Source organism: Grus americana, chromosome Z (genome assembly GCF_028858705.1).
Source record: "Grus americana isolate bGruAme1 chromosome Z, bGruAme1.mat, whole genome shotgun sequence".
NCBI lineage: Eukaryota > Metazoa > Chordata > Aves > Gruiformes > Gruidae > Grus > Grus americana.
The window spans coordinates 20,315,747-20,330,835 of record NC_072891.1 but is presented as its reverse complement, the minus strand read 5'-3'; the positions used below and the strand labels follow the sequence as shown (position 1 = coordinate 20,330,835).

General features: G+C 39.0%; 1 protein-coding gene across 2 annotated transcripts in view; it reads left to right on the top strand.

Moving 5' to 3' along the window:
- PLPP1 (phospholipid phosphatase 1) overlaps positions 1–15,089 on the top strand; it is a 67,349-nt gene that overhangs the window by 7,064 nt on the left and 45,196 nt on the right. Inside the window, exon 2 of one of the 2 annotated variants that reach the window (XM_054808808.1) lies at positions 10,541–10,695. The exons of the other annotated variant lie outside the window; for it this stretch is intronic. Coding sequence (XP_054664783.1) covers positions 10,541–10,695 — 155 coding nt within the window. The remainder of the gene's footprint in view (positions 1–10,540; positions 10,696–15,089) is intronic. 2 annotated transcript variants of the gene reach the window in all.

The following is a 15,089-nucleotide window of genomic DNA, read 5'->3' as shown; positions in this document are numbered from 1 at the left end:
CAGTTCAGCTGTAGCAATAGACCTCTCAGTCCCACCTGTGAGTAGACCTGCAGCCAATTTTCCAGCCAGTGGTGTAGTCCTGCAGTTTAAAAACTGGAAGAAAACCATGGCACTTATATTAAGGATCTTCTGCTCATCTCTTCTTGTTTAACAATCAATGAGTTGACCCACTTTGTGGGAGGAATTTTCTTTTCCAGGTTATGAGACTGATCTTGGAGGCACAGAACTAAAAACTGTCTGTTGATAAACTTGCATTGTGTCTTTCAAACTACTCTTGCCAGATTCTCTGGTACAGAAATCCTTCTAGCACAGTCAGGTCCAGCTTTTAAAATTAAGGCTGCTTCTTCATATAGAAGCCAAAAATAGACCCAACTAAGCTTCTTTAGAAGAATATGATACAGAAAAACAATGTTGGAACTGTCTGGTGCACTTATCAGACACTCTTTCTGTTATCACATTGAATATAGGATTTGAAACACCAGTACAAGAAGCATTAATGGTCTATATTTGCTCTGTTATCGACTCTGCTGATTCATCTTTGAAAAGCTGTAACCAAGAAGCAGCCTGACTCTGAAGTGTGTTAAGGTGCTTTAGTTTTATTTGTATTGTACTTCAACACAGTTTTGGCATCTTCTGTTCATGTGGCATCTTGATATCTGGCAACAGGAAAATAAAGCTTTTTTTAATTTAAATTGAAGAGACAAGTATGCCAGGTCAGGGCACCCATCTTGTAATGGCTATGAACCCTGATTGTACTAAATGGAACCAAAGGTACACAGGAGCCATATCAATAGGGCCTTATTTCTGTGATGCTGCTGATGCAACAACGGATCTTGCTAGACTTGGCCTAGATTTTAGTGCCTCCTCCCCCTCGGCTGCCATTGCTAATCATGCAGCTTTCAGAGGGACCACATGGGGATTGCTTGATCTCATAAGGTAGCTTTGAAATGTTAGCTAGTCATCCTTGGTATAGAAGAGGAGTCATAAGTTTTTGTTACGTGATTCCTGAAACTGTACCAAACAGGAGTTTTGCTCAGTTTTTGCCTTAAGTGTAGAAGGGATTATGTATCAAATGTCAGCATCTTGGGTAGTTTCTGCCTCTCTTAGAATAAGGTGGAATTTTTCCCTCAATCTTAGGGCATTTTTGTGCCTTTAACTTTGTTCTCTTACTGCAGATTACTGTAAGCCTATTCTGACTGAGTCTTAGATGGCTGAGGCACTGAAACTTAACAGTAGGTGCAATATTTTCTGAAAATGGAGTGCTGGAATGGTAAGGAACACATATATCTAAGCTTACCTACCTTATTTTAAGGTATCCAAAGGGCAATGGACTAAGCTTACCTTAAGCTGAAGGGGCTGATTTGGAAGCTAATGGCGGAGAGACCTGAGAGAATAAACTTCTAATTCTAATCAGGTAACCTTCTGATGTTCAGCAAGCTAATGGGGAGCAGGTACGGCCCTTAGGGGGTCAAGAGGGCATTTAATGCTGAGATATAGAAGGGAGGCAGTGAGATTGAGCCCTGCAAAGAGCTCCAGTCAGGAACTGTTACCCATTGAATTCCCAAAATCATCTTCTTTAGTCAGTGTCTCTTTTTCTTGGTGTTTCTTGGGTGAGTTGTAGCTTTTTGTTGACTCTGAGAAATTAAGGCTTCAGTTTTGTTTCATTAGGTGAGCCTATACCACAGTACTAGTATTCAGTTAAAATACTCCATGCCAGTATGGTGGCTGGGTCTAATGCTAATGGAGATCCTGGCACTGGAAGTAAGGTCACTATTCCTGCTTGCAGACTCAAGTCTCTTCTCATTCTTCCCATCTCTTGAATCTATAACTCCAGTCATCAATGCTAGAAAATGAAATCTCTAATCATTAGATTTGTGATCTTAGTTTCTATATATTAATGCTGATAATTTCTACTGAAACTGGAAAGCAACTCCTGCTGTATTGTATGAGTATGGGAATGCCGTGGCATTTTCATTATACTTGAGTATCTAGAGCAATGTTGTATAATTATGTTACAAATTCTGGTTAAATGAACTTCGCAGGGAGTCTTCTGAATCAATACAAAACAGTTGCACCGATAGCCCTAAAATATATAGGGTATTCTCATTTTTCTTTTAAAAATTGTACTTAGATCTAGTTTAATACAGAACATAAGAATACTTATGTCCTCAAAATGTGCTGTTAGATATGACAAACTTCAGTGTACCTTGAAAAAATGTGGTTCTGATAACTAAAAATACTTCTCTTAAACGTGGTGGCATGCAGCACTGTGTACAGTTTAAAATGAAGTTCTAGTGGATGACAAGGTAGACACTCTTATGGAAATTGAGTCCCTCTAGCACTGCCATTGTAAGACCTGACTTTATTAAAGACTGCTTAAATAAAATATTGTTAAGCTTGTAAGACTCATTGTAAAAAGAGCATTTATACTCCTAACAACTAATTGCCTATTATACTCCTAGAGATTAGATGATGTTTCAGGTTAGGATATGTAGCTGTAAGTGAAATACTCTGAAAGCCTCTTCTTGTGTGCTTCCACAGTAAAAGATTTACATGGAAAAATAGTTACAACTTCTGGAGTTTAAAAGAGCACTGGTCTTAAATGACATTCAGAGTTGATGTCACCCACAATTAAAAAAAAAAAAATCCCTCCCTACCTTGCCAACAGCTGACCTTGATAGTTCAGTTTATTCTGCTGTATTGTCTTCCCTGTCTGTAAGCCCAGAGCTTTATGTAGATTATTTGTAGAAGATCTTGATCTTTGGGGGTGTATACATGGTTTTGTATCTGTGAGCTTTTTAATTCTCTAGACAATACAGCTAAAGCCTTTAACAGTGAATGTAATACTGAGCATATAATGCAAGCAGTGATTAAAATATTTAATTTCCCCTAAACAGGAAGGGTTATAGTGGGAGAAGGCACTCTTGCTTGCTCTGGCTGCAGCCAGTTGGATTCTTCCCAACCCCACGAGCAGCATTGCAACACAAGGAGCTGCTGACCTCTCCCTTTCCATCCTCCTCCAACCTCTAGTGTCTTTTACTTCTTGCTGTTAAGTCTGAGGGTCTTAAATCTATCTGTCATGCCTGTCAGTAATCAGGCCAATTGGCCTCTGCCCCACTGGGTGAACTGCTAATGAGTTCCAGGTGGTTGTTGATTGCCTCCTCTAACTTCAACCTTCTCTGCCCCCTGAACAGAGCAGAGCTCAGGGCATAGCCTTTGCTTGTGTCCTGTAACTGGCTCACTTGAGCTGCATGGTTTTTCTCTGTGTAAGTAATAGAACAGGCTAGGATGTATTACTGTCTTGCCTCTCTGCAGTTTTTATTTTGTATTTGTACTTCTGTAAATGCTCACAGAAGAGACAACTGTGGTTTTTAGACTAATAGGTACTTAGTGCTTCTAAAAGCCCAGTTTTTTGATTGAAGTGTAGATATAAGGGAAAATACACTTGTCTATGTGAATACTTGTGTTGTGACTTGTTCTAATGGATTGGTAATGTAGATAACTGAACCAGTGCTCCCATGTAGTACTAAACTGTTGGATGCAGAGAAACTAGAATATGATGTAGTTCTTGGTTAGTAAATGACTGGACTAGAAAGGCTGGTCCAGCTCAGAGGAAGGTTTCCTTCGCTTCCTGTGTCTACCACCCTTGCCTTGGCTCAACCAAAAGTGTAAGGCATGGTAAGGGAGTCAGTCATTCAGTGAAACTGTCGTCAGTTGGCTCAGGTTGCTGATCTGGCTTCTCTGCTAGCCAAATCATAGATCAGAAAACAAATAAAAGTGTAAGTAGTGTATAGTTGCAAGTGGACTAGTAGCAGGGAGTAGAATGTAGTTCATGGTTTTAAATACACATATCCTGTTTACTGCAGCCTAGCGTAGCTTCTGGCGTTATCAGAACAATCAGTGTGCTGGTATTAGAAATATTTTGCATTCCTTGGGGTGGAAAAATAAGATAAAGTCCTTTAAAGAGACTAGGAGGTGAGTTGTAGGCTACCCACTCATCTCAGCTACTGAAAATAATGTATTCATTTTTCTGTTGTACATACCTCACCTCTAGGTGTCAAAAGTCTAAATGCTTTCTGTTTTTTTTAGTCTCTTCTCCCTCTTAGTTTTCTGTATTTCCAAAACCACCTTTCCAAGAGGTGTTGATTCTTCCCCTTGGCTGCACCTGGAAAAGAATTTTCAACACATCCACTTTTATGCAAAGAACAGTCTCTTTTTACAGATGTTCCCAGACTCTCCAGCAGCATGAGGTTGACCTGTCTCAGCTTCTTTAAATCTCTTGCATACTTCCTTACCCCAGACTGTACAACGCAAAATGAGCAGCAAAGCAAACATGGTTGTCCTGGCTGAAAATAAAAGCAAAAATACATATGTAAGAGTGGGAGAACTTAAATTCTCCCTTGCCCTCAGTAGTAATTACCAGCTGTATAGCTTCAGCTCAGAATGGTGTTTATCTCTGTGGGGTTATTTAACAGCATCATCTGTAATAAGAATGTAAGCTATGAAAAGTACCTTTTTCTTAAATGATCAGCTTTTAGCTCAATAACTGATCTGTTTTGAGGCTGTCATTTGCTGTGTTTTATGGAGATTATTTATCTGCTACAGCCAGAATTCCTGTTTGACACACCCCAATTTAACTGTAAATTGTGGATTTCTTTACAAAAGCTGAAGCTGGCTTCCTGTCAGCACGTCAAGTGCAAAATGCATTGATCCTATTTTTCAAGATAAGTGTAGAGAAACAGAAAAATTATTCTCAGCATCATGTTAGCCTAGTACAGTTTCTCTTAAACTGTACTTGTGAGTTCAGTACAGCATGAGGAATAAACTTTGGTTAATAATCAAGCTAGTATATTCTCATTTGCCATAATCTCCCTTAAGGATAACTGCCTGTCTCCCAGTTTCTAGATATTAATTTGTATAAATGAGAAGAAGTTCCTTATTGAGGACCAGGTAGGAGTCTTGTGTGTCTTGGAGAACTTGTGATGCAAATCAAGCACAAGTTTTTAAGATGGTACAGAGCCTTAAGTGAAGATTCGGTTGCTTTCACAGATAAGGAGCGCAGTTCGGTTAATTTAAGGATGTTTACAAAAAATACAGTGCATGCCTTTGGAGTATGGAGAACATGAGGCTGACCGGGAAACAATTTCATGAGGGATTTAAGCTAGTGTGAGACTACGGTGGCCAGTCTGTCCTTGTTGTCCCTTCTTTCACACCCTTGGCTACATGTTCCTATTCTGTCCTTTACAGTCACGCACTTGACCAGATGAGCAAGTGCTCCTGAAAAGCCCCTGTTGTGTGGGCATGGGCTTGCTTTTTTTTTTTTTTTTTTTTTTGGACAGGTTGTGGAAAGCTAATGCCGTGGATGGCCAGAGGTGAGAGAAGGGTAGGACGGTCTAGGGTAGTCTAGAGAGTACATTGTAAGTGAACTGGTTAGAAGCTTTGTCTCTTTCCTTTCAGATATAAAACTGTGTCCATAGACATAATCAGAAAAATGTTCCTAAATTTTAAGTAGAACACAGACAGTTTTTTCAGACCCTGAAGCTGCCTGCTCTTGAAGAATATTCTCTCTGCTGGTCTTAAATATTTATGGCAACTGCTGGCTGTAAAAGAAGCTAATTCAGCTGTAAATGCTATTTTTTTTTTTCCCTGTTTAGGGAAAAATATTCCATGCAGCTTGCTGGCAAAGCCAAATGGACACCTGAGTATCAGAATCCCAACTCCTTATGGCTCTAAATTTAAGCACCTAACTCTAAAGTTACAAGTGTGATAAATGCCACAAATCAGAATAATAGTGTAGTGTTACACACATTGTAAAAATTATCATAGTTAGGTATCTAGCAGTTCCATTTGCAGGATAAATTGTGGAACTTAAACGGCTCTTGTTTTCATCTTAAAAAATATTTAAAATATAACAAATTAACATTTTTTTCATTAAACAATTTGGGGTTTTTTTGCCAAATGAGGACTTAGCCTTCTCCTTCCCTTGGGTATTGTTTTTTCTTGACATTCCCTTTCTGTGCATGGAGAACCATTCTCAGTGACTTCCTCCCTAGTCTCCCACCCTGGACTTCCCTTCCTTCCTTACAGGCTTTTGTGTTGTGCTGTGTTGCCCAGCCAGATGTGATTAAATACGGTTTCACTGAAGGCTATTGATATTACTGTGAATTATCCGTAGGTTTTCAATGGAAACCACATCTGGCTCGAACCTAAAAATTAGCCTTAGAAACTCCCTGTGAACTCAGCATAGCCCCATGTAGCTATTTTGGCTAGCTTAGCTTCAGTCTGTTCAAATGTGTGTTGCCCTGTTCTTACAGTTCTAGCCAAAAACTTATTCCTCTTTCCTCCCTTCATCCCCTGCTCAGTAATTCAAATATGAGTCTTGCCTCGCTCCTTGCCCTCTCCATCCTGCGCACTTGTATTTTTGTCAGTGTGTATGAAGCTTTTTAACCTTTCTTTCATTACACTCCGTCACACGTAATGGTGACTTGGGAAGACAAATGCCATCGCTCTGAAGTCACACACCCCCCCAACCCACACACCTCCTGCTTCCTTCTTCCCCCAGCTTTGTATGCATGCATCATATGGTATGGAATATCCCTTTGGTCAATTGGGGTCAGCCATTCCAGCTGTGTCCCCTCCCAACTCCTTGTGCACCTCCAGCCCACTTTCTGGTGGGGTGGTGTGAGAAGCAGAAAAGGCCTTGGCTCTGTGCAAGCACTGCTCAGCAGTAACTAAAACATCCCTGTGTGATCAACACTGTTTCCAGCATGAATCCAAACCAGCTCCATACCAGCTACTCTGAAGAAAATTAACTCTATCTCACTATCTCAGCTGAAACCAGTGCAATTAGCCAGTCTGTTTTTGTAAGCATTAGAGAAGCACCCCTCAGTCTCTTACAAAGTCTTGAATGGGCCAGTTCCAGATCACCTGAGTGATCAAATTGTTTTCTCTGTGTGATTAGAAGGGAGAGAAACCAGATCAGAAGACTGCTGTCTGTTTCTTGCTACTACCTAGCAAAGCAGCCCAGAACCTGTTAGTCAGTAGTCCTTGACAAGAGCAACTAGACAAATTTTAACAGAAAATAGAGAAACTCCAATTCTGAGTTTGAAGCATAGGGAACTTCAGGGAACTTTCTTCTTTTTTTTACAGCTGAAGGTCATGCTTTGGAGGATGTAAATAACAACTGAACCATTATGATCCCTTAAGGTATAAAGTTACCTAGATCAGAAGAGTGCCCTCAGAGGTTACTGCTGGTATGGGCTAGGTAAAAAGGAAGAGGACGTTCACTGTAGATCAACTCTCATGCCTCATCCTCTTCACAAGATTGCCTTTTAGCCTTGTAATCTTTCACTAGAGCTTGGTCACCCTTTCCTCCAGTTTGTAGAAGCTAATGAAACTGAACATGCATGCATTCCTCAAAGTTCAGTGTACAGTCAGCCTGCTTAAAGGTCACGGTGATGCTTGGCACCTGTTATGGCAATACTGGCCTGTTATGTACATTACTGTGGGGTTTTTTTCTCATACAAAAAACTTCAGAACCATTTGCTTACATGTACTAAGTGTTGTCTTCTCTCCCTGTGAAATGAGCAATAGTAAAAATGCTACTACTTGTTTGGCATAGGTTAATGTACAACTAAACACCATTTCACAAAGTTTCCTACTCCAGTGCTGGAAAGCAGTGCATCATTTAGATTGCAGTAGCAATTCTAACAGAAATTTAAAAAATGGAAACGAGCAGTTAGTGTAAGATATGTTACCAATTTCCAATTTCTCCTATTCTTTTACTATGGACTATCCAAATGAATTTTGCAGTCACTTCGGTGAGACTGTCCTCATATGACCCCTTTAATTTGCTGCTTTTCCTCTTTTCCCCTTCCCAGAGTCTCATGGTTGAAAGTAAAAACATGTTTCTTAATTTCAATTCCAGATTACACACTCTTTTAAAGTACTAAGTACTACATAATGTAGTCAAATCATTCTGACTTAACAAAGAGGTGCATCTTTTTCTTTCAAAGAAACAGATGTGGAAAGGAACAAAAATGTACGAAGAAATATTTAAATGTATAGGTATCAGAGAAATTTGGGTAACTGCTGGTTATGTAAAAGTTCTCACAACTTAGTTTTTATAAACAAATTTCACATAAAGAAGACTATTTAATGGGAAGAAAAGACAGCTTAATTTAAGTCCTTTCCTCTTTGTTTAATGAAAACTGAGTGCATAACACTTACTGTCAGGAATTTTCCCTAATTAAAAAAACAAGCCCTCAAGCTTCTGTCTTAACTAGGTTACAGAGTGAGTAATTCTCTCCTGCTGCAGTTACACAACAAAAAAATTCCTTCATATTCAAACTGATTGTTTGTTTTAAAACACTGCTTGTCAAACTTGGCAAACTTTCTCTTCTCCATGCACAGTCATGTAGTAGCACTCTTCCAGTTCCTAAAGAAATCTTCCTTGGAAAAAAAAAAAAAAAACCCTGACTGTAAACCTCAGTACTTTGGTGGCAAGAAACTTGGAATTTTTGAGCTAAGAACTCTGCTGTGTTTGCAAGTGAATTGCTGGAATGTCTTCTAGTTTCTGAACTGGAGCACTTAAAGAACATATTTCAGCAGCTGGTAAAAATGAAGTAGCCCATCCTAATGAAGTTAAACCCAGAAACAAAACCAAAGCAAAACACCTCAAAATCTTATTGTAAGAACTGAGCAATATTGGCTAAAAATGGTTGAGCTGGAAGGCTGAAAATGTAATTGAACGAAACAGAAACATTCTTGGTGTTGAGTTGTAGTACCTTTTCTTGGAAAACAGATGTATTTATGTCTGTTAAGTAGTTAACTTTGCAAAACACAAGCTGCAACTTGAATTAACCATGAGTATGTGATATTTCCACATGTGAAAATCTGGTGACTGGTTTGAGAAGATAGGATTGTATCAAATAGGTAATGGCTTTGCCACTCCATCATCCTGATGCAGGGTATGCAATAGCAAAGATAAAGACAGGAAACATGGGCTCTGACTTATGTTAGTGGAATCTTGCCATGGCCTTGAGTGGAGCTGAAAATTGGCTCCAGACATAGGAACATGCAGCAATGTCCTTTGATCCGAGTGAACTTTCTGAATTTTTCGGAGTGACTCCCTTCATGTTTGAAGGGCTGCAGTTCTGTTTTGGCTACTTCTGCCATCTGCATTCTGTCAAGGTCTAGCTCTTTTCTCAATTGTCAAAGCAGAGGAAGGAGAGAGACCTTTGAGATGCAGTAGACTTGAAGGTATCATCCTACTTCATGAAAAACTTTGTGCGTAAAGTTGAACAAGTGTAGTGCCATTTGCAGTTTTGTTCAGCTTTGCTATATGGGTTGTTAAGCATCTGCTGAAGTGCTTTGCTGCATCAGCATCCCTGGTTGTTCAGGCCAGGTGTGGACAGTCTTTAGTATTTCAGATGTTTTGTGGAAAAAAATTACTCTCTCCTCCATAGGAGGCTTTAAATTTAGTTTGCCCTCTTCTACCTTGTTTTAAACCAGTTTTTTGGGGGAGGGGTGCAGGGAGGATTCTGGAGTTCTTATAGTATCGCTTATTTTATCCAGTGTTGATTGATTACCTGCTCAGGGGACCAAAGGAAAGGAGGGGATGAGAAAATAGAGCAAAATGACAAACTTGGGTTTCCTGAGGTCATTGTTCCTGCAAATGTGTATTCCCTAGCTGACTCTTCTTATCAGAAATAAGTTAGACCTGAAAGTGACTGTCAGAGGTCTTGATGGCTTCTTTGGCATGATTGCCAGTATAGTGGAAGAGAACTTGAGAGAGAGGGAATAGGTAATATGTCACAAAGTGTAAATTCAGAGAGCTTTCATTTGTACCCAAGTCTCAGTTTCCATGATAACTTAGTTATTTTCATGCAGAAATCTTCCAATGTACAAAAGCTGTGTGAATGCAACTCTTAAAGTATGAATCTCGTTACCCTGAGATGCAGTCCATTCAGAGTGTCTGTATTTCCTATTGGTGTGTCTGCAGTTCTCTTGTGACCCTTACCTGCATGAAAACTACTTGCATGAAATTTTTAACTCTCTGTGTATGTAAGTTTTTTTTTTGACTAGTTCTCTGTAAACACTGACCAGATTGTAGTGTATGGAACAAGGCTGGTAATTCAGATATGAGCCAATGTCGTGAGGTGGTGGCGAAGGAGGGGGCACAAAAGGCAGCCTGCCCTCAATAACTATTCAGTCATGTGAGCGGCGAATGCTTTTCTTAAGCGTAATCTTGGTTTGGTGTGTGGCAACTCACCTTACTGATGAAAGGACTTTGAACTCTATACTTTCTTAATGTCTCTATCTGGTGGGCAATCTCAGGAGTCCTTCTTAAGTAGACTTCTAGAAGAGATAATTTTGTATAAACAGGATTTGGTAAGTGTGTGCATTGCATGCTACTTAAGAAATTTGAGTTTTGCATGTTTGGTAGCTTCCTCCATGCATGTTTAAAAATGATTTTTTTTTTTTGATTTAACCACATGTATTTCTTGTTTTTGTTTTTTTGTTTTCCTTCCCCCAACAGCTGGCTTACCCCTTGGTGTTCTAAACTTGGCCAAAATAAAACCGTATCAGAGAGGCTTTTTCTGTAATGATGACAGCATCAAGTATCCGTTCCATGACAGTACCATCACATCCACTGTCCTCTACACAGTGGGGTTCACCCTGCCCATTTTCTCTGTAAGTAGCTAATATATAGGGAGCTTTGGTGATGGGAGTAAAATGTATGCCTTCCAAGAGTTCAGCACTGTGACTGTGAGTCAAAGACAGTCTATATAGGCAAAATCCCATATACGTATAGTCATATGCATGTGAAAGGTGCCATTGCTACTTTCTGTTGGCACAGAAAATCTGGAACTAATCTCTAACTGCTAGTATTGCTAATCTCATTTGTTTTAGGAACAGAAAAAAAAATGGAGATGAGGATTTAAACTGTATTAGTTAGTCTAAGCTTTTATAATTGGGGAGAAAAATACTACAGGCTTCCAAAATGCTATGGAATAAATGCATGTCTTGGTCAGAATGGGTTAGTCTTATAACATAAACATTTGTGGTGTTAAAACTTGCACTGCAGTAGAGTGCACAAACCTGTAACTAGTGACTGTTGCTTCCATATACTTTTTACAGAAATAAGTCTGATTTGGACTTTGGGTTTTAGGTTTTAAAAGAAATGTGATGACTCTTTAAACCCTTCAAAATGGGATACAGAGGCTGAAAATCTAGTTGCTTGTAGAAAAGAGCCTCAGTGTTTCCAAGATCACATGATTTTTACAAAGAACAATTTAACTCTTCAGTAGGTTTTTCTGACAATATTTTAAGCCTGATTGTATCCAAGTTTTTAGTAAGGTTTGAGCTGGTTTAGAGACCCAAAATTTAACTCTTCAGAATAGTCTTGAACCTGAAACTGTATCTTACTGTTTCTGCCTGCAGTGGTTGACCAAACCATATTAGAGATGGTCATAATCCTTGGTCTTCTGATAAACATGTATGCTAAATTAATCAGTAAGAAGTATATATTAAACTGGTTTAAGGATGGAAGCAGTCATTTAAAACAATTAAACAGAAATCTGCAGAACCTCTACATGCATTACTCTAGTCTTCCCTTAAATGCTTTTTCATTAAAGCTTGCATTTGTCCTATGCAGTAAATAGAAGGTAGACACAACAGTTTCACTTCTGAGGAAAGTAGTCTGAAGTTTGTCATTTTGACATGTACTGACGTGTATCTTCAGCACAATTTCAGGAAAATTTCTCTTCCAGTACGGTTCATGTGTACCTTAATTGATATGTGCACAGGTAAGCTAGCAATTGCAGCTCTGTGCAGTTTTGGACTTCTAAAGAGGTATTTCAGTTACAGTTAGTCAGTCTATTGAATTGCTTGATATTTTTTTTATCTTTCCATTTTTAGATTTGAAGAAGTTGTTCCTGTAATAGAAAGCCAATTGAGACTGCATTTTTTTTCTGGCTCTAAAAACACCTGTCTTGCAACTAATTTACTTAAAAGTATAAATATCTAAGGAGTGGTATGGACAGCTATTGTAACTTTAACTGCCAAGGTATCTAAAATTATAACTTGGAATTAGTCTTGTCAGTGATTCCAGTTTATTCTCATATTTTTCTTCTATGATACTTTTGTAGGATTCACACAGTGAATTTTTATTGCCTTTGTGCAGGGGATTGGAGTATAGAGACTCAGAGCCAGGGTGAGCTGTGAAGCTAGGGAGTATGAGATCTGGGTTATTACCACTTACTGAGTTGAAAGTGGGTTCCAGTTGAACACTTTCTAGCTTCGAGCTTTCTTTTATGCAAAGGGATGGGGAAAGTTGATCAGTCTGGGAATAGGAGAATCGGACATTCAGACTGGCTTTTATTTTGGACCGACTTAATGGAGGTTTGAGACATTTTCCAAGGCAAGCTGAATTTTATGGAAGTAGTATGTTCCAGAGTCAATGTCCTCAGAAGGGACACAAGTGGCTCATGAAAACTTATTGGGCAGTAATGCTGATTATTCCACATCTAGTCAAAAATGTTATCCTGGCATGAGACTTTACTGAAAGGAACAGGCTTCTCAATGAAGGAATTTATGGTAAAAATTTGGTCTAATACTAAGCAAATAAGAGCCGATAAATTGCACTTTTGTGTAAATTTTCTTCCCTAATCAAAGACTACCTTGAACAGGATACTTGTTCCTAAGTAGGTCTTAGACCTCAGCTTTGTCACGTCGCAAAATAGAAAGGAGAACTTGTGGTAGGAAGTTATGGGAAGCAAAAGGAATCATTTCTGCAGCACAGGGGAAAAAAAAAGTTTAGTAGAATGGTTATAGCCCTTCCCTTTAGCATTCAACAATGTACAGCTATTGCTGATCCAGTTTAGTCCTTAGTCCCTAAAGTCTCATGAAATCTAAGCAGAAATGCTCAAAATATTATTATGCATATACCCCTTACTTCACTAACAGCTTGCCTGTCTTCAGAGTGCAGTAAGAAATGGCCTGAACATCTCGCTGTATGGTAATAAAAGGTCTTGGCTGGTTCAGTTCTTGGGGTAAGCCCATAGTGGAATATAAAACAACTTCAGAGAAAAAGAAAAAACCCCAAACCTGCAGTAATGAGTAAGGCATAGGTATTTCATTGTTAAGAAGTCACTTTGTGCATAAAAGAAACTAGGCTGCCTGAACATTGATTTGTCTTCAGAACATTTTATGAAGATTTACAAGGCATGTTAGAAACTCTGAGGTATCTCCTTTAAAAAAACCATAAATTAAAAGAATGGTCTTAGAATTCCCAATTCCATTTATAGCTATGACCTCTTTCTGTTTCCATTGCCACCTTTTATCAGGAAATAAAATCTCTGGGAAAGAAACTAATTTTTATTCTCTTCCAAGTACCACTTCATAGTATGATACTTCTCTATTTTCCAAATAGTTTTCTGTGTCTCGATGGGAAGCACGATTTTTGTATTAGAATTTTTGGAGAGTTGGGGTCAAACAAGCCTTGGTGTAGTGCTTTGGAAAAAATTAATCTCTTTAGGTGTCTAGGCCGGTGTCCAGAGCAGCAGACATCCATGATGACTGACATTTCAAGAACCCCAGAAGATTTTTCTGATGCTTCTACCTTCCCAAGTCTTTTTAGAGATGTTTAGAAAGTAATTCTGGATAGTCTAAAGGCAATGGCTAGTTAGGGGGTAGTGTCTATAAACTGTAACTCTGGGAGTATTCTGAAATTAATCTCTAAGATGATGTACCTGGTCTGGCATTTTTGATTTTTAGCTGTCTGCATGAAATCAGTTCTTCCAAGTATAAATGACAAATTAATGTTAGTGTCTTTCTCTTGCAGTGAGGTCTAACCATGCCTATTTGCATGTGTCCTATTCAGATGGTCTTTTCTGATGACTTCACCTTCCATTTTCTCTTCCTCCAGTCATCTTGCCTCTTACAACCACTGCCTTCGGTGACGTTCTAGTCTCTAGACTCTCTAGACCCTTAGATCTAGTGATAGGTGCGACTGGGGAAAGAAGCACAGAGCAAAGGAATCTCTGAATCATCCTTCTCACCAAAGAAGCAGAAGAACAGAGCATCTCAAGAGTTGCTGAGTTTCATCTGCTCCCTGTGCTAGGTTCTGAGCAGGGTTTCTGTAGTTCCCTGCCAAAGCTTTACTGCTGTGTTCAGGAGCTGAAGGGACACAACCTGCTGGTGAGTTTCTGTATGATGGGCTGATTCGTGAGAGGACAAGAGTTCAGTTCTTCTAGCTCAGCCAAAGTGCTGCACTGAGTTTCTGGGAAACAAAGTAGTTTGCCACAACTGTTGCTCCTAAATCAGCTAATGCAAATACTGATATTCCTGACAGAGGAAGTATTCAGTAATAAATAAGAGTTTAGAATAAGTTACTTCGCTGGGATGAGCTCTGCTATTTGGGACTTCTTTGAGAGAAAGGAATGTTAAGGGGCTGTAGGACTTAATTCCTCTATCCTGAAGACATCCAAAAGATATTTAGGTGGTCAGGCCATGTTGTCTTCTACTTCAAAAAAACAAAACCAAGACATTCTTAGTTTGGTTTGGCAAAGGCTAATGTCTTCAGTACCATGACGCCTTCCTGAAAGGTACCTATGTAGCTTTGCTTCTGTGCCAGCTTTAACCTGTTAGGCATTATGCTTAATGTTTTCAGAAATGTCTCCTACCATATGTATCAATTTTCTGACTCTAACTTTTCCTTTCTGTAGATTAGCACAATCATAGTTTGGAGGCAATGTACTGATTTCTGGCAAAAGCAACTGATTTTCTTTTATGGTCTGTGAAATGGATACGTTTTTCAGGGAAACTTTTATTGAAACACCTATTTGACTAACGACATAAGCACTGGGCTAATTTGTATGTTTCCTGAGGGACAAAAGTAGCTACTGCTGTGGTAAAGACTGATAAAGCAGGGGATTGTAATGAAACCTATTGAAGACTGTTAGATTGGTGGATGTGTACTTCATTTTTTTACAGCAGTGTCAAAGCTTTATGGCCCACTGATACTTTTGCAACTAATTGAAATTAAACGTGCTATTTGACACTAGAGTAGACTTTTGTATCCTTTA